At 36.1% G+C, this 25,375-nt stretch overlaps 1 protein-coding gene across 1 annotated transcript in view; it reads left to right on the forward strand.

The window, feature by feature from the left end:
- rapgef5a (Rap guanine nucleotide exchange factor (GEF) 5a) overlaps positions 1–25,375 on the forward strand; it is a 258,368-nt gene that overhangs the window by 150,515 nt on the left and 82,478 nt on the right. The window contains exons 7-9 of the mRNA XM_039737710.1: positions 2,889–2,937; positions 5,395–5,471; positions 17,093–17,221. Of these exons, the coding sequence (XP_039593644.1) occupies positions 2,889–2,937; positions 5,395–5,471; positions 17,093–17,221 (255 nt within the window). The remainder of the gene's footprint in view (positions 1–2,888; positions 2,938–5,394; positions 5,472–17,092; positions 17,222–25,375) is intronic.

Genomic DNA, 25,375 nt, shown 5'->3' on the forward strand with positions numbered 1-25,375 from the left:
TCTTTCATCTGCTTTCACCAGCAGAGTTCACCTGGTTGTAATAGTGTCATGAATGCACCCAAACAGAATTATGCCATTTTAGGGTGCACATATGAAAATGAGGAACATAACTATTAGATAGTGTACTGTAGATTCATTTTTATTATAAAGGGTATAATGTGTAAATTAAAAAACATCTTTTAAAATAAAAATATGATTGATTTGTTTAAGTTATCAATACATCACTAACCATTGATAGTGTTTGCTTTGAATTCTAGAATAAACTGAACTGCGTTCATTTTCTGATAATGTTAGTGTCTTTTGAGTGGCCCCCAGTCCATTGTCAGTGTCCTCAGTGGCCAAAATTGTAAAAAGATGGCTGTTATTGAAATTAAAATCACAGTAGGGGATAAACAGGAGGAGAAAACCTAAAGTACAAAACAATTAAAACACAAATAACCAAGTAATTTATTATTGTTTACCTTTTGGCAATGGCTTTAATTAACTATTTAGACAATTCATTAAGACTTTATTTTATAGGTGGGCTTCCTGGCCAGTAGATTTTTGCCAAGGTAATTGAAGCACTTACAAGTGAAGTTGTAATAGAATAATGCAATTTATTGATGAACATATGAATTATAGAAACACAATAACCTCCAGTCCATAATGACGTAAAAGATGGTGTGTATGGCAAACAACACAGGCAAATATTTAACACAGGAAATGCTGGCTATTCTTTGTTTGTTTAGAAGTTTTATAGAATATCTGGATTTTTACTTGCTTTTTGTTTAGAGCTTCACCTTTTGGGATTTTAGCATGACATCATAGTCAGCTTGTTTTTCCTGTAATTCACAGCCATTCACAGGGACAAAATCTTAATAATTCAAATTCCTTATCACTGATGTCAACAATCTAGTTTACTGGATATATTGCTATCACCACCTTAGTGGTGGAAAATGTGAGAATACACATATATAATTTACAACAAACCTTGAAAACACAGAAAAATCCAAACATTCTGCTGACTACATGTCTGACAAGACACACATCAGACACAAAATATTTGACCTGCACAAAGGAAAAATGGTCCGTATAGAGGTGCGGTGCAACAGAAATGTGTCTGAGAAACTGGGGTACACACAAAAAGGATTTATAAAAGGGTCCAGGAAACCAGCAATAAGACCGGTATCATACTGCTTGAGGCGCCATTCAGCATATAGTGGGTTATCTTATTTCTGGATGTGCAGAGGGGAAACAATAGAAGAAACTACATGAGTTGAACTGTTTACCAAAGTCACCAAAGACAAAACAAGTCTAAGTCTCTGCCTGTGGTTTCTTGTGATACACACCGAAGTGGCACTCAAGGCAAAACATCTGCTTAGAAGAGTTGTTTCTTCCGGGAATAAAAAATAAACTGACAGATGCTTTGAGGCGGATGAGTCAAAAAATTAGTGGTCATTAAATCAAAATGCAGTAAGGCTTCATTTTATAAGTAAGATGCTCCTTCTGTTTTTGCTCAAGAATAGCACACAAACAAGCGTATGAAATATATGTTGTTCCTCTAAAATGTGAGTCAGGGCTTATTTATACATTCTGCAAGATTTGTCTTGTTCCTGCTGTGCCTTACACAGTTAATTTTAAAAGCTCCAAAGTACTCAAAATACTGAGCTCACTGATGCTCACAATTTACACAGATTGTAAATACAGTATTGATTAATACTGTTCAAGAGTACGTGCTCTTCACTGAAATACTTCATAACCCTGCATACGCACATGTCAAGCAAAAGAGTGGAATGAGAGTTTTCTTTGGAATTGGGACTCCTGGTCAATTAACTGCGACAAAAAGCTCGGGTTTGCAGAAATGCCAGTGGCTGCTAGTGGGAGTGCTATCGTGATGACCACTGAAGCTTGGCTGGAAGAGACCCAGGAAGTGCCTTTAAAACCACCTTATGGCCACATGCTTTGAGTCTGGAGAACAGTTTGGAAGCATTATTTGAACTAATGAATAAAGACATTAATCAAAAATAAACCAACTGGCCTGGATTTCAAATTTTATATTTCACTTTACCATGACAGGCTTCAATCCATCAAGTCAAATTGTGATTTATTTTTTTCATATATGCCACGAAAGACTCATTGAATAAGGTTTAATGACCAAGCTGTGAAGTTAAAATAGTTTTAGTTCATCGTGTAAATAAATATACAGGTTCAGGTCTACCGTTTAGTCAAAATAGGCAGACTCCCAGGGTGGATAAATCTTGAGGGAATGAGAACAGGGCAGCCTCATTACAGACCATTACAGACCCTGACTTACAAACATGCTCTTTGATCTAATAAAAGTTTTTCTGCGTGCTCAAAAGACCAAGGGGGATACCACCACCCCACTCTACATATATACATATATAACTATCCTCAAAACACAGAGCGGGACTCGCCCTACCGATCTTTGATATAAAATCTGTCTATCCGCATATTTGAAACAACAAGGGAGACAAACCCCATCACAAGCCCCAGCCGTCTCCTTCCAGGTAATATATATAAAATATATTCTAGGGAAGTCAAAATACCAGAGCTGGTCCTGCACATACAGTGTAAGTGAACAAGTCTGTAGAAGTCAAGACAAGCAAACATATTATAAAGTCTGCACATATAATTTATATAATAAATACATATTTCTACAAGATGAATCCAAAACTTAAAACTGATTTTCTTAAAATGTAGAGGGGAATAACATAAATACACCTGAAGGACTGCATGATTTCTACTATATATTGGAGGAAATCCATTTCTGCCAATTTTTGACAGGCATGCTTTTATAATAGTGTTAATATGTAGCTATAATTTTGACATTTACTATTTTGTACTTTAAAATTTTCATTGCATTAACATTCTTGTTCTTTTTCTCACAGGTTCAAAATGAACTGGTGGCAGCGCTGGCACTAAAAGCTAGAAAATCATGTATGTATTATTCATTTTTCTAGCTCCTCCAGGCGAGTCTGTCTGTATAATATCATTCTGAGGATGTGAGTTTTAGGTGAAATGTATTTATGTGTATAAATATAGTAATATCCAAAGAGCTGTACAAAGTGCAAGTCCATCCCACGTTAGTCTCGCACACTCCCATGCTCATTTCCACATTTCCTATAAAGCCTAACATGCTTGTCTTTGGAATTTGGAATTTGGAAGGAAAAACAGGGCAACAGGGAAACTCATCCCAGCAAAAGGAGAACTAGCAAACCACTTTGTAGTAAGGAGGTTGTGTGTTCGCTTCCCGGCTCCTTTGAGTGCTTTGATTGATGAGCCAAGCCCTATAGAAATATAAAGAAATATTTATTATTTTGCAAATAGCTGAATATTTTGACATTTTTTCAGTGTTTACCCATATAAAAACAGTCATCAACATTCACCGTTACATTTCTGCAGTCTAGTTTTGGACTTCAAGGACACAGGCTACCCTGGCATAATTGGGCTCAAAGGAATAACCAACCCTTGGCAGGGTGTAAAATCATCACTGGATTAAGTAACATTTTTTCAGTATTTATTTGTGAGTGCTTGTCACTTACTAATAAGCTTTACTGATAGAAGTAAAATTCTTTACCTAACATGCTTTCAAAGCATTTAATAAAAATCTGTTCATCCAATTATTTTTTTTAATTACAGAGTTAAGTGAAGCTAAAATTTTTTCAATGTAGTAATAATCTCCAGGCAAAAACAGGATTGGATATAATTTCATCACTTGGGCTTATTGGTGCCTTGACAATGTAACATACACTGTACATTTTTTAATGTGTAAGAAATATATATATATAGCCAGAGAACCAGAAAGACTGTGCGAATGTTCAATAGGCTGGGAATTAAACCAGTTTTACTGAATTTGTGAGGCAAAGTGTTACCTGCTGTGCTAACATGCCGGCTATCAGTAATTACACTTGAGATGACCAACTGACGGAATCAAGCTAGAAATCATACTACTGTACAGTCTCATTGTATGTCTGTATGTTTTTTCATTTTTATGGTGTCTTTAATAGGATTCTATTTTTACATTGTCTGACGTTTATAACAACCTATACTGTGTATCTGCAGAATATTAAGAAGATTAATTGAGATTCAAATTAAGATAAAAAAATTGGTATGAATGCTGTAAAGGGGAAAAGAATAATGAGTCAGTTGCACAGGATTCTAGGTTACTTATCTCATCACCAGCTCAAGCACAGTCAACAACAGCAAGTATTCAATGTTGTTTTCAACACCTTAAATGGAGTCATTGTACCATAGTATAAGGTGTTAAGCAGAGATCCACAGAGGGTGCCACATCTAACAAATTGTTGGAAAGTAGTATTGTAGTGCCACAATGACGTGACATTTCTCTGCTGCTTTGTTGTTCCACTGGCACCCCAGACCTGAATCCATTGACCCCTCCTCTAAGTGGAATCTCTTGGCTTGTTAGAAGTTGTCCCACCTTTCAGCTTTCTGCCTTTCACCTTATCACAGCTTTCTGACAAAGGCAATACCCTTCACAGGGTTGGGGACACTGCCTATGAATCCTTGGTTTTTTTGACGAGTAGCATTCTGCATCACATACTCTTTTTCTACCTCCATTGACGACCATTAGGGTCAAGGCCATATCAATTGCAGAGAAAAAACCAGGTCAGCTGTTTTGCACAATATTTTAACTGACAAAACCGTGACTCACTGAGGAAAAAAGTCCCTTTTGTCAGAGTGGGAGAGGCAGGAACCACTCAAACATTAACGTTTGGTAGAAGTGGGGAGGTGGCGAGTCTTTTTTACAACGTTTTTAGTATACCGAGTATACTAATAGTAAACTATTATTTAGTCAGTCGTGTCCAGTGTTTACTATATAATGAACAGCATACAAAATCCTTGGGAATCCCTTATCCTTTCAAGTAGACTTGCCATGCTGAGTGCTTTCCTTCTGCAGAAGTAAGAAATTGTCACTCACTCTGAATCACTTTGTGTGCCTAGGTTCTTTCTTGTCACAGTGAAGTTCAGAATACTTGCACCCAACATCAGGGGAAGAAAACTCTCCTTTAGCAGTTGATTTAAGTATGACAGTAACTGTTTCATATATCCAACTTATGCTGCTGTATTCCTGGCTGACCATCTAGTCCTAATCATCAATACATACTTGGTGTATTGCAGGTCACAGTGGTCAGACCTTGTCCAGTTATCTGTTTTTGATGTAGTCCTCTTTTAATTTTTATTTTTTCTCGCAGATTGTTTATAGCATGCTTAAAAAATGTCAGGTTGTATAATACATTCTAAACATGTTTTAATCTTCCTTCCTTCCTAACTATTTCAAATAGAACCCAAACATGTAATGGCCCCAGTAAATATCTCCAGTTTCCCAGGGCTTGGTTTGCAATAATTGTAAGTTTCCTTTGTCATTTATTTTAGTGATTGTTGAAGAGGAAAAGGACTGTTCAGATGAAGGCCTGTCTGATGAAAATACAGACACTGGAAGTGCTATGGAGGTAAGGCCATTGTTATAGTCTTATAGAAATAGTTAAGATATATGTTTTGTTTGGTAAAATATGCTCCCACCATCTAAGTCTGTTTCTGCAAAAAATTAAAGTTATTTGTATGTCTGATATAGAAAAACATTTCACAATGAAATGAGTGCTAATGTTTTGTTGTGCTGGCCATTACTTTCTCTCTATATAGAGATAATGAGATTGTTTAATGGGCTTTCATAACGCGTGTTAGCATCAACATGTACATTGTTTAAATGAAGTTATAAATTTTGTGGTAGAGAATAATCAGCTGAGCCTAAAAGGGAGGCAAACTCAAGTGCTTAATATTGTGCTGTTTGTGTACTGTGAAGTAATTGAATGATGAGTGGTGAATGCCTAGGAGCTAATTTAGTAAAAGCAGAATAAATAATGGGAAAAGCCATAGAAAAACAAACCTTATTTTAGCCAGAGTATATTTATTTCCTTTTTTCAAAGGATTATTTCCAAAAAAACAGATTAGAGCTGTTATCAATATACTTAGTGCTTACCATTTACCAAATGAATCTTCACCTAACTTTTAATATTTAAAACAATTTTAAGGTGTGAGTTGTTTACCTCTAAAATAAGACAACATGACATGTTTTATATCTATAGATTATAAAGGCAAGTTTAAATTTCCAAAATGCTATTTGTTTTATCAACTACTCATCGGTGCTTAATGCATGCACAAAGGACTCATTAAATAAAGACATAAAAGAAGCTCCTTGACGGGATACCTGTCTACTGCAGGGCTTGTTCATATCAACACTGACACTAACTCATATAATGCCATTTTTAAATTTTGTCATAAGCTTTGCAGAAACCAAAGCACTAACAGTAAATAGTAAAACAGAAAAAAGCAGAGATAATACGCAGATTTGACAGAGATGGTGGTTAATTGTATGAATGGAGCGTACGTCCCTGGAGCTGACAACAGTCTCCTTTAACTCTACTGTGCTTCTCAAGAAAATTAACACAATATATATTTACAGTAGTAAAGCTTTTATGGATTTTCTGAAGTTTGTGCTAGGTGTTCTTAGTTTGTACACATACATATCTTCATTCCAATGTATAAAAATCAAACAAATATTTGAATCAAAAGACATGGCAGTGCCCAGCAGATACAGTACTGGGTCGACTAGCTATGTAATTCCTTTGCCCCCAAAAGTGTAAACATTAAGGTGGCTCAGAATATAAAAAGTATAACCAAGACAGTAATTGTTATAGTAAATATGACAGCCTTCCCGGTTTGTCTGTACTTTTCCAAATTTTAACATAATTAAGGAAGCACAAAACTTGAAAAATATATACCTAAATCAGAGTTTAGAATCAATCTATTTTCTGAACCAATTTTTCTCAATATAAAATATTAGACTATACTCTGTAAGACAGAATACTGTATAATGTTCACCATTGTGACCAGTAGGCTCATATTAACATGTGGCAGAGCCAGTGTGAAAAGACTTGAACTGTTTTTGCATCTGTTACTTACACAAAGAGATCTACTTTCGTCTAACCTGTGTAGTGAAGCAGAGGTGCTTCTGCCAGAGCGCTGCAGTGTCGCGGTTTTGAATCTGAGCCTGGCACCACACAGCCTCCTCCTTTCTTTGGTTACTATAGCCCTTGTAAATCCAGTGTTACTGTCCTTTTTTTTAAAAAAAATATTAACATACTGTATTTCAAAAATGAAGTCATATTTTCTTCTGGCACATTCTATTTTTTGAAGTTTAGAAAGTAAATGGAATATTAAAGTAGATGGCGTCTAGTGCAGCATTGTATCTGGAAGTGACAAACCTGTACAGCTGGTTCTAGTCATCATTTTAATTTCTGGTTATGAGGACCAGTAGGGAAAGTTGCTGGTTTTCTTGAAACAACATAAAAGAAAAAGGCTGAAAAAAGTGTGAAGAAAAAGTATGAGCATAAGTATTTCAAATTAGATTATCTTAGATAAACTGTATTAATCCCAATGGGAAATTCAGTGATAACATTTGCATATATTTGGTTATTTTCATTATAGCTGAAAAGTTAACCTTAAAATCTAAGCATCACATGATGTAGAGTGTTGTCACTGGCTTTGGAGAGTATTACAATGAGTCCTTAAATAGAAAGGTGAATCCCTTTTACAATACAACGAGTCAAAAATATAACTTACAAAACTTATTACAAAACAGCAATACATGCAGTACTAGCTGAGTTACAATTTTGTAAAACAATGTGGAAAACAATGGACACCAGTTGGTTATGTGGATATATCAGAATTACTTTGTAACTAACTAAATTCTTTTCACTATGCAATATTTGTAGTTTTTGTAAAACCAAGGGGTACCATTATTGACAGGCAGTGTGGTGTAGTGGTTAAGGCTTTAGACTTAGGACTTCAAACTCTGAGGTTGTGAGCTCAAATCCTGCTACTGAGACTGTATGGCCATAAGCAAGTCACCTCACCTGCCTGTACACTGACTGGAAAAGTAAAAGAAATGCATCCAATTGTATTTTAAATGTTGGATAAATGTATCAGTCAAACAATAAGTAATAATAATATCATTAGGTCTATGCAGCTGCTTATTCTTGATCATGAAATACACAACTGTCCATAAGTAAAACATTCCTGCAGTAGATCAGCTCCTGGTTTTCCTTTTGACTTGGCTTTTGGTGATGGACATTGGAAAATAGAGCTTTACAGGAAAGTGTATTGTTTTGAATTGAACTTGGTAATCGGTAGGATTAATGTGAGATTTGAGTATACATCATTATCATTGTCAGATTTTCATTTGTTTATGCTGTTCACTCAAGAGCAGGATTTCTTTTCGTGTTTGTGGTCCTCCTTTAAAGTCTGCAGATGTGGCTGTATATGCAAAGCAGTGGCTGATATGCATAAGTGCCGGTACCCTATGTGTTATAGTTATGCGTTAATGTGAAGAACGAGGAGTGTGGAGCATTTCTCGTTAGAAATTCAAGTGTCACTGTCCAAGACTGATGCTTATCCCTTAAAATCCTTGTTACTAGACTCTGGCCTAGGCGAACCAGTGGCCTGATACAAACCAGCACTGCCACAAAGTATTGCAGAAAATACAGACTCCACATTACCATATTGTTACACTATGTAGTGAGGTTTATTCTGGCCTTCAAATATTAAAACAGAATCATCTTTAACCAGACAAACTAAGTTGTTTATTCTTTAACAGTAGTTAAATACTGTATGTTCTTCTATCATATGTCCATGCCAGCAGCTCATTCCATTCAAACATATATGAATAATAGTAGACAGATAAATAATACTAGCCACAATCAATCAATAACAGATTCTGTAAATACCACCATTGTCTGTCCTGACAAATAAGACAGTAAAAATAGCTAACTTAACCTAATATGAAACCTTTCCATTATTTGACATCCTTTTGTCATTTCTGAAAGAAAAAAAAATTGCTAGATGCAGTGCATTTTTAGGACAAAAAGAAGAGAGAAAAAAGTACCAATGTTTTATAATTTACCATCTAATGTACGTGGTGGGAATTTCCAGAATCTATTAAAAGGTCCAGAGCAGCTGCTGAAGCTCTTTCACGCTCAGTGCTGCTCACATACTCTCCTTTATGACCTGCAATAGCTTTTATTACCTGCTTTGCATTCTTTTCATAAACACCATCATCACAAACAGCTACAACTTATTATTTCAACTAAAATACTATTATACCTTGCTTCATTAATGAAACTTTACTGCATATACTTTGTCACCTTTCCTGTTTAATTTATTTGCCTATAATTACCGCATGCTCTTTCTACTATTGCTTCATTTACTTTATATTCTAATAGCATTTACTGACAGCACTTTTACAGCATATAACACCAAGGTATGTACTGCAAAATAAGGAGACAGACACCACATTATTCTACTGCTTTGCTGGGCAGTTTATTCTGGCAGGCAGGGACACTTTTCCAAGACTACATGCTTTCTTTCTTCCACTTTACCATGTAGCTGTCCGTACTGAACTGACAGGCCCTTCCACTACTTAACTGACCTCCTATGTTGGTTTGCTAGTAAACTAAAATCCTTTTAGCTGTAAGTGAATTTCAGGTTACATAGAAAAATGTGTTCATGTGTTTTGGGGGGTGGAGGGGGAAGTCCTTTTTTTAACATACTCCTCACATATGTAGCACTGCAATTGAAGAATGGGGATTGGGAGGTCTCCCTTAATGTTTTAAGCATTGCAAAAGGCGAGTATAAGTGAGAGGGGCATCGTTTTTCATTGCTGTGACTCCGAGCTGGAGGTCGCCAGGAGTACAGCAGATAACCAAGATGAGCGCCGATATGCAACTAAGAGTACCAGTAGTCAACAGCAAAAAACAGCACTTGTTAACCATTGAGCTCCGTCTTCAGTCATCTGTCCACCTTATTGGTTACTGATAGTATACTGATGGCACGTCAGTCACTTCTGCCGCATCCTTCATTTGCATTTGATTGTTCTTCAGTTAAATACCTTTAGAAAATAGTTTATTTTGACTTTGGAAATATATATGTACATATAAGTAAACACAGAATTATGCTGTTATTAACACTGCCGGCTGTAGGTGGTCCACTGAAATTTTCACTTTAGAAAATTAGTTCTTGGTATGAAAATACTTACACAATAAAAAAATGTTTTCTTTTAATTCAGTTGAGAATTATAACTTATGTTTTGACATTTATTAATAAAAAGAAAGTAAATTGAATCTATAAACTGCAAATTTGTATTTTTTTGTGTAATGATGGAATTATATGTCACTTTCACAATTCCAATAAGGTGAAATGTTCTTTTCTATATTTAGCAAAAGTCCCCTATTTGTTTATAAAATGCCCTTGGATGTCAGTCAGCGTGTGTGAAAATGGCTTCTCTTTGCTTCATTTAGGAAGGTTCGGTACATCTTCTTTAAAAAGCGTAGTAACGTTCATTAATGGTTATGAACACACCTCATGAAGTTTGCTTCACTGTGAGTTTGCCGATATCATGGAAATGTTTGAGAACGTAGCCAAACTCCACAAAAGGCAAATGGACCTATGTTTATCTCTTTAGTTAAGGAATGCTTATTAAACCTCTTCCAGTTGTGGCTGATGGTCGGGATCCATTACCGGTTGGGACGCCCCTTTGACTCTGGATCCGGGGGAGCAGTCATGGGATCATAGGATGCACACTACATCCCCAGGAACACTTGTTGGCAGCCCCCCTGGGTTGCATCGGGGCCAATGTTTTGGAACACCGGAGCTGCACGGCCTAACAAGCCCGTCTGGGCGGGAACACGGCTGCACCTCCACCTGCAGCACTTCCGGATGGGCTATAAAAGGAGCCGACAGTCAACACTCCGGGCACCAGAGTCGGGAGGAGGACGACAACGACGACAACAACGACGACAAAGACAGCAAAGACAAAGCTGCCTAGGAGGAGTGAAGGAAAAAGAGTGATTTTTGGTGTTTTCTTTGGTGGTGTTTTGGGACTGTGTTGGGCCTGTGGGACACAGGGAAGACGTGCCCCACGGCTGAAGAAAAATGAAATTTTTTTTTTTATTTATTTTTATACATGCCTCTGCTGTTAGTCTGTGTCGGGTTGACACCTATATAGCGCCTTTGCCACACAGTCTAAATTCATTAGCATGAGATTCTCTTTGGAGCACTGGATGTGGTGATACTTCATTTTAGGAATCAACATTCTGGGCACCCAGCATGCATACCCCTAGCTCAGAATTGGCTATTCATGAACAGTGATGAGCGAACTCTGCAAAGTTTGCTTAGCTGTGAGTTCAGAGAAAATATCGAAACTAACTTTGCCAAACTCCACAAAATGCGTTAAAGTCAATTAGGAAAGAGGAATTGGGCTAGTTTTGAGTGCTGTGGTGTATAATGGTGTAATAGTCTTTTAAATGTCTGGGGAAAAGTCTGCCAACTTTGCTGGACTGATGATTGTATCCAAAAATGCCTCAAACAAAAAAGACGCCGCTGGAATGAATACCATTGAAAAAATATAGCATATGGCAACAAACTAGTAATAAGTGAATAAAATATTGATCATTGTTCCATTCTTGAGGCTCACATTGGCCATACCTCTAAGTGGCACGTGAGACTGGCTCTTTCCGTTGTTTGGAATCTCGGCTCCGGGCGCAGCTTTATCTTTGTATCATTTGAAGATGCTTCACACTTTTTTCTTCAATGAAGAATAAAGACATACCATGAAAATAGTAATACATCTTTAATTATTCTCAGGGTGCTTCTATGCTTTCTAAAGTTAGTGGTGCTTCTTTAAGGCTTGTTTTGAGAGCTAGCTGGGCTCATGGCTGACAATGCATACAAATTAGCCATCTGGTGCTGGTTGCCAGCACAAAGGGATTAGAGTTTTATATCCGGTGGCAGAACTCATTATGGTTAGCTAATGTACCCCACAAATGAAAATACCTGAAGTGTTTTTTTTTTTATTTTATTTTTAAATGCATGCAGAATGGAAATCTGTCTAGAGTACTGATCAGGTACTTGACATCAAGCATACCTAAAGCAAATCTTCAATGATTTTACAGTTTTACACATGTCTGCTAAAGCTCTTTGGTGTCATGCTGGCCTCACAAAGCATCATGACACGCTAGGTAAAAAATGTTCCCCTAAGACACTGCACAGCGATTTTCTAGGAAAATATTCTGTGAACAAGGTCACTAGTGAAGACAATATATTTGTAGAGAGAAACACCTTTTGTGAATTTCATAGATCGACACTGTGTATTAATAAAATATACAATTTGCTGTATTGTAAAGGTTTATATCTATCCTCTTTGTATGTCTCTCTGTTATCCTTTTTTAAACAATCTTTTTCAAATACAGGATTATGGGAACTATGTTGCCTCCTCAAAAAAGAGGATAGGCAATGAAGTCCCTTGACTACCAGTGTGTTTTATAGGAGGTAGCCATTGGTTATTGTTAGTGCAGATAACAAGCAGCCATTCAGTAGTCTGTGGATCTCTGACTAAGTGGAGTGCCATGGAAGTACAAAATATTTGGAAGTGAGATACAGAAGGCAAACCCAAAAAATAATCAAAAGCTTTAGAATTTGAATAGCCTGTCAGCCATTTTAATTAATTAATTTGTTTGACCCCTTAAAATGCCTTGTCTGTCACAATTAAGGAAAGAGGAAAAAGACGGTTACTCACACTTTCCACATGGCTGCCCTATGAAAATGGGATATTAAATGTCACTGATTCACAGCACTTGCAAAATACACCTTAAATATTGGAGACTTGTTTCACAAATAATTATTTAGTATATTTTAGGGTAGTGTAAAAGTAAAATAATTAACTCTAGGTTATAGTTTCCATTATGATGTACCATTTACTATTGAATACAAAGAATTTGTTACACACATCTCTTACCTTGTTGTTTAATACAGTGCCATCCTAAAGTACTGAGTCCATGAACTCAAAATTTCCAGGATACCAGGAGATTTTGTAATCCTATAAGGTATACACATAGCAATAATGAAAAAAGCAGGGTGACGTAATGTAATTTTTCCTCATATTTATCTTTTTATCTAAGAATTGCATTGCTTGTGTGTACAGTAAAAATAAATTTATCTCCACTGCCATAGTACTTGTAGAGAGCACTGTATGAGTAATGTGCTTTTACTACTGGATGTAGTTTCTTTTAGTCAAATGTTATTTATTTTTTTTCCTCTGCCTTTTTGCTTGCATCTTGTGTTCAATTTAAATGATTCTTGCATTGCAGATTTCATCAGTTTGTGCTAAGTGAAATAGCCTGGAAACAGCTGTGCTTGGCAAGAGCAAGTTCTCGATTTAATCTTTGGCAGCAAAGTCTTGGAATCAAGCGGCCGTAAATGTGGCACCTGCAAATGATAAGAAATCTCTTGGAAATGCATGGGGTCTTTGGAGCTGCAGAAGGCTGGGGACAATAAATGTTATTAAAATAAAATAATGAAGGGGAAATGATGAATTGATACCTGAGTATCTACATTACTTTTCATATATTTGTTTTACTACATACAAACATACAAACATTTCAAAAGAGCATCTGAATCTATTCTTCCATGACAGGCGACAACTCTGGTGGAGAAAATGACCAAGCGTAGACTGATAGCTTTGTATAGTGACAGTGGTTTGTGCTTCAAATTTAAGACTGAAATTGATCAGATCAAATATTTTATAAAAAAAACTTGTGTACTACATCCAACATTCACTATTTTTGTTTCAAGTATTATATGAACTTTTAGATTAGGTTTTAGTAGCAGTAATATCAACCTGCTGATCATTTCTGGACCCTGACTGCTCGTATCGTGGCACAGTTCATCGATACCTTGGGTCTGTCAGTTCACTTCTGGTTTGTGCATGACATTTCAGAAGAGATAAGATCAAGAGTTCAGATTGGACATTCCAAATCATTTTTCTTTTGCTTCAGCCATTATTTTGCAGAATTATTTATGTGTTTAGATCATTGTCATGCCACACAATACACATTCAGATAAACTTTGTTTCACAGGCCCTAATGCCCATCATTCTCCTGTAGTAGTGTACTTTTTGTTAGCCTGCTATGCACAGCACCATTTCTCCATAAACTTGATTTCTAAAGCCTGACATGAGTCAGTGCAAGAGATATGTGCCTCCCCTGGAGCAGCAGTGATTTTAAATTTCTTAATTAGTACATTGGAAGCTACAGCCTTTAAAATTTGCTTTGTAAACCATTCAAGCCTTTTTTCTAAGATTGACTGAATGATTTAGTCAAGGTACAATGTGCTTCTACAAGTCCATGTTCTTCTAAGAATACTAATGGTGAAACTCATAACTAGATGTGGTCGTATTTGTTTAGCAACAGGTATTAAATAGGTATTGTATTACCTATTTAATAAAATTGATTATACGAAAAGTTTTATTAATCATTAGGACTTTCATGAAGATTAAATCACTTTTGTCAAGACAGTTCAGGAATATCCAGCATTATACTGGGTTCATTGATGTATTTAATCTGATGTAGAATATACAATAAAAGGAAAAAAAAACAGACACATCTAAAGTTGAACTTTTGCCAAGCCATTTTGGTTTTGTAATTACGTTGATAAGAAGTAGAATTTGGAGTTGTTTACTTCATTTTTAAAGAATTGAAAATCCATAGTTCACTTTGGCATGAGTTCAATACAGAGACTGTCTTTGTTACATCAGGGCTATAATTGAGCTTAGTGAAATGTCACTGGAATATACTTTGTGTCATTAATAATAAAATTTTCTTTATTATTTTTTAACTGAATTAATGTTACCAAAGGATACTTTATAGTTAATAGTTGATTTTATAAGTAGTATACGGTGTGATACAAGAGGAGTGTTCATTTCATGTAGTATTTTTACGAAATTATACAGAGCAGGAATCAACAGATCTATAATGCTGTTGAGTAGCAATATCTGACATTAGTTGGAATACCTTAGCTATTTGTATTTTAAACCTTTTGTGTTCTCATGTAAGTAGACAAAGTGCTCTTTACGTCTACGTGTGTAGAAGGAGCTCTTATCTTGCACCTTTTGCTCTATACTTGAAGATCTCCACAATTTTGTTATTCTGTTTAGGAACTCACCACAATTGCCAAATAAAAAGTAAAGAGGTTTTAATTACATAAGGAAGAAAAACACATAAAGTAATGACTGGCTACTTTCCTGCTATCCTTAACATACTTTTATGTCTGTTTTCTTATTCAGAATGTCTCCATCTCACCTGTAATCTTTCACTATCAGTTTTCTCTCGCCAGTCTGATGTGACATTTGCCTCTCTCTTTCATGTTACTTATTAATAGTGAAAACGATTTCTTTATAACCCCTGCTGGGTTTATGTATGGCCTCAGATAATGATCTAAAATGCCCATAACTATTGGGCAACACTGCTCCTTGGCAATTTCTGGGGAGAGAAATTGAATTTGTAATGAGTGACGAAAGACTGTGGCTGTATAGAAACAAAGGTATTGATATGGCAAATTTTACTGTATGTTCTAGTACGGCAGATATTTCAATTTTTCTAAAAATTTCAAATCAAAAAAACTCTACAATTACAAATACTTTTATGTACTGTATATATATTTTGCTCTTTGTGTATAAACCTGAGAAAGAGATCAAATATACTGTAGTTCAACATATACAAAATAAATGTAATAGGTATGTAAAGTGTACTCCCTTTTAAGAATACATACAGAAACACATGCGCAATGTCAAGGACTTCAATGTCATTTTTATTTGTGGATACAACTTTGTGAAGTGGAATGTGTTTCTCACATTTTGTCCTAGCTGCGGGCAATAAATTATCCATTAAGCCTGAACTGAACTTTGGATATTAATGCTTGATTTCGGTAATAAATATAGGAATATGTTTGTGGAAAACTTTGCAGACATACGTTGTTGAGCCAATGCAATGTATACTTCTTGGATAGGCTATCTCAGGGCTACTCTACCATTTAGATGAACTAGTCAGTTACCTATGCAGGCAACATTTTTGGGGAGGCAGCATTTTGACAACTATAATAGACATATCCATTGGCGTCAAGAATGGTTGGCTTCAGGTTATCTTTGCTGCCCATTCCCTGACTTTCCCTGCCATACCCCAACTTCTGTTTGATATGACATCAATGTACAACTTACATGAAACTCCGACAGGAACCCCTCCCTACTGCTTTTCTATTCAGAAATCTTTTAATCCAACATTCAAGTAAAACTATTGTGAAAATCCCCCCTCACCTTAACTCTTCCAATAATGAACACCTGTGTGGGAATCACACAAAACCCCTAAAAGAGACTCCCCTCGTCTCGGTCTTCGATGTACGATAATATTCATAGCAATTACATTCACGACTCCATATTTTGGGTGCATTATTTTTACTTTTGCCTAGAGCAGCAAAAAAGCTAAAGCTGGCACTGGGTCATCTTGATTGTCAAATAATTCATATTTTAATCATTTTTAGAAAAGAGATGTTTATTATTACTTTGCATTGCTTTGATTTATATTTTTTTAATAATGTACTATTAAATGTCTAACCTGTTTTACCTGATTTCCTCAAGACTCTTCATATTATGTATTCACATTGTCTCTTTCAATCTCTCTGTCTTTAAGTAATTAATTAATGTTTCTAGATTGTTGATTATTTTTTAATTTTCTTTTTTAAGGCAAACATTTTTAAAGTTTAATAATCATGCTATATTTGTTTATATAAGGGAGCACTAATGAGATCTATTGTATTAGTTGGAAAGGTTTTTCACCAATGAAGATGCCTTCATCCATCCAGAAAATAAATACATGTAAAGTCAGTAGCTACTGATAAGAATCCTTTCTGTGCCAGGGATTGATTGTGTTTAAGCAGGCGCATTTTTTTTGGTTACTTCTATACCGGAATGTGTGTAACAGGAAGCCGCTAACGGCCACAAAGCAGAGATTTGTATCCTTATTCAGAAAAGCCAAGCTCTTCCTAGAGGGAGTGCTCTTTTTAAAATGAAAGCAAATCTCACACAATAAAAATTGAAATTACTTATCATTTTTTAAGCAATTCTGATTTTTTAACTATGTCTTGGGATTGTGGGTTAAAGTACATTTTTACTTTTTCCCCAACTCTTCAGGCTGGAGTCGTTTGCAGCCTTCATGAGAGAGAAGATATAAGCCGAATAGAAATAGTACAAAAATTAGCAAAAGGCAGTTGCCGTCTCCTGCAGTCTCACAGCAGCAAAATACCTGAGAAAGCCTCTGAGGTGAGCATTTTCTTGTTTCTTTATCTAGCAGGTCCTTACTATTGTAAAAAAAAGTCTGTTGAGTAGTCAAGAAAAAAGTGTACATCCATATTAGCATCAAAGCATCTCCTGTATGTTAACTGTCTTCATTTCTTATGTTGCTATCAAATATGTAATGCTTTATTTTTTTCTATCTTTGAATCAGATATTCATTTATTAATTGTACCATCAACAGTTGTATAAAGTTTGTCTCAGTAATAATAATCATAATAATAATAATCTATCATCAGTATAGTTTAGCAGTGTTCACATACTGGTCACTTTTTAAACTCTTCAGCTTCTGATCTTCTCAGTTTGCTTATTTATTTATTTTTTTGTATTTGCGATGGAGTTACCCATGAATACCTTTACTTTATTATACTACATAATAAAAACTTTAATTTTTAAAAACTTAAACTCAAGTACTTAAAAAAACCCACTGTAATTACTGACTCATTCCATTGAGTAAAATATATAGAATTGTCTCACACACACTGAAGCAAGAGACAGTAAACCAGTTAGAAGGCAAACTAAACTGATGTTTTGCTTACTCTGTGCTCTTTGAAAGTCGTGCATTTATGATGTCATCATTGTACCATCTTTGGTTCTGGTTGCTTTGAAACCATGAGTGACACTGAATTAGATTTTGTGGTTTAAGAATGTTTGTATTTATGAATGCATTCTAGTATTATTATTTTATACTAATCAAAATGCGCAACATTGCCCAGTTATATTTTATTAATGGATTAAGGTAAGAAAGCATATATTTTTATGCTTCTTAAATGTTGACCATTTTGTCAGTGTTGCCTGGAATGCAAGTGTCCCAGCCGTCATCTACACTAGCTGTCTGATAACTGTCTATTTCTCTGCTGTCATGAGTCAAGCATGTGTTCTTTTTGCCATAACTCCTTGCCAGGCTGGAATTTATTTGCATTTCCTGGTTTAGTGTGGCTTCACAAATTTATGTTTAACGTCATTAATGAAATGTATAGCTTGCTTAACAATTGAATCCATGGATCATGGAAAGCCTCTGCAGCAGGGGCCCCTGAGTGGATTTGAGTTCATAGACATCACTGCAACGCTGCATTGCTTTATTCTGTGTTATCATGGCTTATCTGTGTCACACTTAGTAAAAATATACAAATGTTGTCTAGCTTTTTCAAAAATGTTATGTTTTTGCTGTAGTAAGAATGTGGTGTCTTTAGTTCCTTTCTGAGTTATTGCTACATGTTCACAGTGCAGTGAAATTCCTATCTGCATGTTTTACCAACACACTCTATTGGTTTTGGATAAAATAACATCACTAAATAATAGGTAGTGGTGAAATGGTGTCCTCCTGCTGCCTGATGGGGATTGTTGTCCCTTCCTCAGTGCTAATTTTTGGGTTCCCCATCCATTACAACCTTTTCCCTGATACACTTTATAGCCAATATTTTAAGTTGGATCAACAGAAATGCACATGTAAAATTATGTAAAAACTGTTTTAGCTGTTTTTGTGTGATTGGTGAACAAATAAACAAACAAACAGAGAAACATACAGCTATACATTTGGTGTTTTATACTATATATATATATATTTATATTTATATATATATACTGTATATATATATATATATATATATATATATATATATATATATATATATATATATATATATATATATATATATATATATATGCAAAGCTGACTGATTGACTGACTGGCTGACCCATTCACTCACTCAGTCATCAATTTAAAACACTACTGTCTATTTAGTTTAAAATCTGAAGTTTGGCAGGATTGTACATCTAGGGCAGTATATGTCTGCTAAGAAAATACATTTTCATATATCAATATTTTGGTGCAAAATCAACTACTACAATGGAAAAGCTACATTTCCCAAAATCTAAAAAATGCTTTAACTGTTTTGACTGAAACTTGGTGACCTTATAGGAGAAAAGAAAATGAGTGTTTTTTTTCTTTTGTTGATAATAATACTGTAGTGAGTAGGCTTTGCTGGCATGCTGTGTACTGTATATGCTTGGCGCAGCATTGAGTCAAGGCTCCTTGGTTTATGCAAATGAAGGCTGCCAGCAGTAGCGATGGGTTGGGTATGAAAAGCGTGGCACTGACCAGTAGGGTTGAGAGATGAGTCAAGGGTTTTCTGGACAGGAAAAAGAGATAGCTTCACATTTGGTGTTTACAGTGAGGTGTGAAGTGGAAGGAGAAAAGTGCAGCGAAGCTCAAGGAAAATCTGCTTATAAAACGCACTGTAAAGCATTAGTGCGAGTGCCACACCTTGTGGCTCAGAACGTAGGTGTTGCTCCTCTAGAAACAAAAATAGAGCAGAGGCATCCCTTGGTCAGATTAGATGATACTGCAGCTCAGTAGCTTTTGGAGTAAATCCATATTAATAAAATAAAAAAACAGAAAAAAAATATAGACGACTGAGCATGCAATCAATGGAAAAAGTGAAAAGAAATTATTTATGTAAAAATGCAAATCAAAGCTATGTGGTATAGATAATATGTAGTATAGATAATAATATATACCCAAAATTGCTATTATTCCTACTATTTACCAATTTCAATTCACAAGAATTCAATTTCCTTTTAAATTGCGTTTTGCTTTGACCGTCAACAAAAGCCAATTTGTTTTTTTGACTATTAACTTTATTTTTACTGTGGAGCATATTTTTTTAAATATTGGATTGTAAACTATGGGTCATGGATTGCTGCCTTTTGGGTTGTGCAGAATCATCACCAACCTCAGTACTGACTGTACTCAGTCTAAACGGGTCACATAGGCTTTGCAAGTGTCTTGCAGTGGGTTGCTGCGGGCAGTTTAAGCAGTCAACACTGACCTACTTTCACTGACAGTGCTGATTCTGCAAGGGCATCCCCGAGTCCTCCCAGGTATGACCATTGGTGGCAGTTCTCAAAGAGGGACCCCCAAAGAAGCAACCCCCGCATTCCTATCCCTGATCTGACGGCCATTATAGACTGGGTCTCAAAGACACTAAGAAGGGCAAGATTGGGTTTTGAGAAAAAAAGTATAAGAAACACTGCTGCAGAGAAATAAGAAGGCTTATGGTGGAAAGTTTGCAGTTTATTATATTTTATTAATACATACCTACAGATATGCTTTTAAAACGAAAAAGGAAGAGTTTAAATATGACTTACCTCTATAAGATTATCAGTTATTTGTCTGTAAATTACTTCATCCGGCGCCCTGCCTGGGGTTTGTTCCTGCCTTGTGCCCTGTGTTGGCTGGGATTGGCTCCAACAGACCCCCGTGACTCTGTGTTAGGATATAGTGGGTTGGATAACGGATGGATGGATGGATTACTTCATCCACTGAGATTGTGTAGTAGTAGTCAATCATCAGAATGCATGGGTAAGTTAGAAATACCTACTTTTTTGAAGAATTAAATGACCAGTTTACAAGGTATCACTATTATCACCTGTGACTCTTACTGGTCAACATCACCACAGACAGATTTGTCATGTCACACATAAAGACTAATCTCCCTGCCTGCATGGCTGTCCGCATGGTGTGAAGACAACAATCTATCTCTCAATGTCGACAAGACAAAAGAGATAATCGTGGACTTTAGAAAATCACGTCCTGCCCACATCCCACTCAGCATCAATGGTTTAGATGTGGAGACTGTTAGGAGTACCAAGTTCCTCGGTGTGCACTTAACTGAGGAACTTACGTGGGCACATAACACCTCATCACTAATCAAGAAAGCCCAGCAGAGACTACACTTTCTGAGGCGGCTGAAGCAAGTAAGTCTTCTCCCTTCCATCCTCACTGTGTTCTACAGAGGCACCATAGAGAGTGTCCTGACCAGCTGCATCACTGTCTGGTATGGCAACTGCAACATATCCGACCGCAAGCGCCTGCAAAGGATAGTGAAGACAGCAGAGAACATTATTGGGGTGCCTCTCCCTTCACTACAGGACATATTTTACAAACGCAGTGTCCGCAAGGCCTGCAGCATTGTGCAGGACCCATTACACCCCTCACATGCACTTTTCACACTTCTGCCATCCAAGAGAAGATACTGCAGCATCAAAGCCAAATCTGCCAGGCTGCAGGAGAGTTTTTACCCCCAAGCTGTTAGACTCCTTAACACCAGGCTGCCCCCTGGGACCTTCCACACGGCCTCATCCACCACTAAAAACAGAACTTTTATACATGAAAACCACTGTCCTGCAAAGATGAGTGTGCATGTAGAAAAAAACTGAAAATCTCATACTGACCTTTAAGTATTTTCACACTCTTGACATCCTTCTGCTATGAAACATTCTGACCTGTCATTGTTTACACACGTCTTAAACAACTATTATCATACACTGATAATTTCTGTATTATCTATATCTATTATTTATTATTCATTTATTTATTATATTACATATCTTACACATCAATATTGCTGCTACTTCTTTGTCCTATCTTTGCACAATGTCTTGTCTTGTTTGTGTTTTAATTTTAAATTTTTAAATTTTTATTCTATTTTTAATTTACTATTTGCACATCATGTTGTTACACTGTGGACCCTGAGCTTCGCAATTTCGTCTATCTGTATACTTGTATATGGTTGAGATGACAATAAAGTTCACTTTGACTTTGACTTTATTGTAAATTTGTCATAGAATTGTTGTAAAAGAAGTACTTTGGAAACAAACAAAAGATTACATTAGAAAACGCTTATAAACAAGCTGTTCTGAGATACAGCAGGCTGACTGGTTTATGCTGCTTTCTGAAGGGCATAGTGAAAAGACCAGATTCTTTTTAATCATTGTGGGCAGCAGGCCAGGCACATTTGCGTCAATCAGGCACTTCTGACCATTTTAGCTTGTACTTGTACAGTACTGTAGGTAGGAAATGATCCTAAAGGCTTTCCCTTAAAATGACCTGGTATTGCCTTTTTAGGAGTTCTTTCCCATAGAGGCTTGCAGCAGGTGTTTACATATGTCACATCTGTATCTTTTCAGAGCAGGATTCCCGGAAAATGTTTGTGGTTGCTGCATTACAAATTGGAAAAAACCTGTTTCATATACATAATTTACCTAATTATTAATTGCATGGGATGTGCAAAGTGTTTCTGTTATAGATAAAGGATGTCATACAGTATCACATAATGTTTTATTTGAAGTCTGTTAGATGTTTTATCTCTCTCATTTTAGCTTAATTCTTGTGTTATCCTCTTGCATGGGACAGGTCTGGTTCCTAATCGATGTTATTAACAGCCCAATTCCGCAGTCATAACCATTAAAGTGACATTTCAGCAGCTGTTTTTGTAAATCCTATTTTTGCTTTCAGTAAATCGCAACCAGAACTCCACCTTTCTATTGTAAGTGAAATTTTATGAAAATTCATCTAATTTTGGAAAGTATAGCTTGTTTTGTTTCTAAAACATGGTGACAAATATTTGGTTAAAACTTGACGGTATTCACTGTTACAGCATTCAGATTTGTCTTTCTGCTTTATCTCTTTATGGATAAATACAACTTTATGACACCTCTTTTCAAATATTCAACTGTCATATTACTTGCGCATACTGGTGTGAGTTCACTGCCAGTGAAGTATCACCTGGTTGCATTTTGTTAGTTTAAATGATCAATTTAAATCAGTAAAGTGCAACATGCTATGCTTTATACAAGTAGTATAATTGCAATCTAATACTTAAAGTATATTTGTATGCTTGTTTACACAAGTACACCCACATAAAATGAAAATCCAGTTCATACTAAGTAATAAAGTTATGTTCAGTTAAACCATTGTTTGCTAACACTAATTTGAGTCAGTATGAGTTAGTGAGGATTTGTGTGTATCTCTACCCAATCATAGACTGACACCATGTTTGGTGTTGGTCCTGTGCTTGCAACTATTATCATCTCCTCCTTGGAAGCAGACTTCGATAATCATTACCGGGATGGCTAGGGCAATGAGGGCACATAACAACAAAGGTTGGTGTATATCCAGGTGCTCAGTGCATTTTAATTCAAACAACAGTCAGTGGCCCAAATAAAGTGCAGTACAAGTAACTTCTTAATTAAATAGTTAAACAAATAGAAACAAATTCATCTTTTCAGTGGGAGTTAAAGTCAGCAATAAATAAATAATCCATAAATAATCCAAAGGAATAAAAACCAGAATAAAATTATACCTCTTTTAATATACAGTGCCCCGCTCACCCTTCCGGTTCTCTCAGCAGGAGCTTAGACACAGACAAATGTGGTCAGCCCTTTAAACTGGCTTGTGACACAGTCTTCTCACCCAATCACTGCTGGTGCACTCAAGCCCAACTCCGTCATTACACCTCCTTCACACTGGCATCCTCTGTAGGACAATCTCCCGAATCTCTTTGTCTGCTCCTGCTCCTGCACCAGGATCCCAATGAGTGCTGTACCTCTCACTCCCTTTAGGACAAACTCCCAAATGGCAAGCCTCCTTTCCATTGCGCCAGCTTGCTTGCCTGATTGTACTCGCTTCAATAAAAATGATCTCTTTTGAACTTCATTCTCGAACCTTTCTTCCAATTTTGATTTTAGAACTTTTCTTACTTTTTGGTCCCCTTTTCTTTTATAAGCTCTTGTGTGTCCTACTCAGGTTCCTTTTTTAATCTTGTGAGTGCAGGTGCTCTGCCAACTTACCCAGAGATTCTCAGTGAGGAACAGCTGAGCTGATTGTGCCTGCTTGTGAAGAAGCAATTAGCTCACCTCCCCACAAACACCAAACGGCGTACGCACCCACACCCACTGAGCCTGAGTCGCAGTGTTTTTCTTTTAAAATCCTACACTGCGAAAGACCCCAAACTTGCTTCACTACAAGTACTTGCTTCTAGGATGGGCTCCAGCACCTACCAGAGAGAGGAAAATTAACTAACAGGTTCAGTTTTGGATGGATGGGGGATAATGATGAAAACCATTAGCACTAGCACTGGTAGAGTCAAGAGCAGTTGTTATCCACAAGATGTATTCATACTGACAACTGTTTCAGTGTATTTGATATGTGTTTCTTGTATGGTATATCATCTTATGTTGTCTTCATTGTTTGTTATATTCATCAGATTTCTGTTATTAGTCTGGGAGACATGCAAGCAAGAATCTTAATTGTACTATGTTCATATGGAAATAAACTTGACACTGCCTAAAATCTTGAAGTGAATAGCTGAAGGAAATGTTATTCATTTCCAGACTTAGCTATAAAAATGTTTTTAGTTTTCTATATTTTTATAAACCAATTTCTTAACCAGAAATATGTTTCCTGTTTTTTATGATCAGTAAATTAGTGTTTTTTCTATAGCATCAGTCATAAACACTATTGTGCTTTTTACTTTTTGAAAATGTTTCAAAGTCCTATGTAATTTCCTGTGAAATTACTTGTTCTTTTTTGTTCAATTATTAGCACCCTTAACAAGCAAAACACAATAAATCAAGAGTATACAGTACAATATTCCAGGAAAGTAATATGCCATTAAAACAATAGTCAAGACTTCACACCCAGGCCCTACTCAGAGAGGCCCATATGAGATCATTTGTTGTGTATATTAGGGCATGAAAACAAAGGCAGAAGCCTGGCAGGTTGTTGTAGAGAATTGTGAATTTTGGCAAATTTTGAAGAAGCTTTTCTCTATTGCTAGTGTTGAGATTTTTTCTTTTCTTTTTTTTAAACTTAAGATATCACTTTCTCACTGAGTTGAACAAAATTATTCAACATGCAAGCACTATAGTCTAGGAGGTCACAATAGATTTATCATTGCATAATCATATCCAATTTGGTGTTACTCCAAAAAATGCTATTAGTAGATCGCTGATAATTGCGTGTCAGATGGGTATTAGTGTGGAAACTTCTAACAAGGTCTGGGCATGATGCTATTGTTCAGTCTAGAATCCCCAAAATATCTGACATTAATTTTAATCTTCAAAGATGTGTGCATATGTTGTTCTTAATTTAGAGTTAATTTCTTTTGAAAATGAAGAAGTCAAGGATTTGAATGAAGGTAGCCAAATGTAATGTTCATTTTGGGCCATACGTGACACAATAGAATATTCAGCTTGTTAATTGAATAATTTAAATGAGGTGCCTCAGTCAGTGAAACATCAGTTAGGTTTGAGCATGTGGAGTTATACCTTACAAGAACA

Source organism: Polypterus senegalus, chromosome 15, assembly GCF_016835505.1.
Source record: "Polypterus senegalus isolate Bchr_013 chromosome 15, ASM1683550v1, whole genome shotgun sequence".
Classification (NCBI taxonomy): Eukaryota; Metazoa; Chordata; class Cladistia; order Polypteriformes; family Polypteridae; genus Polypterus; species Polypterus senegalus.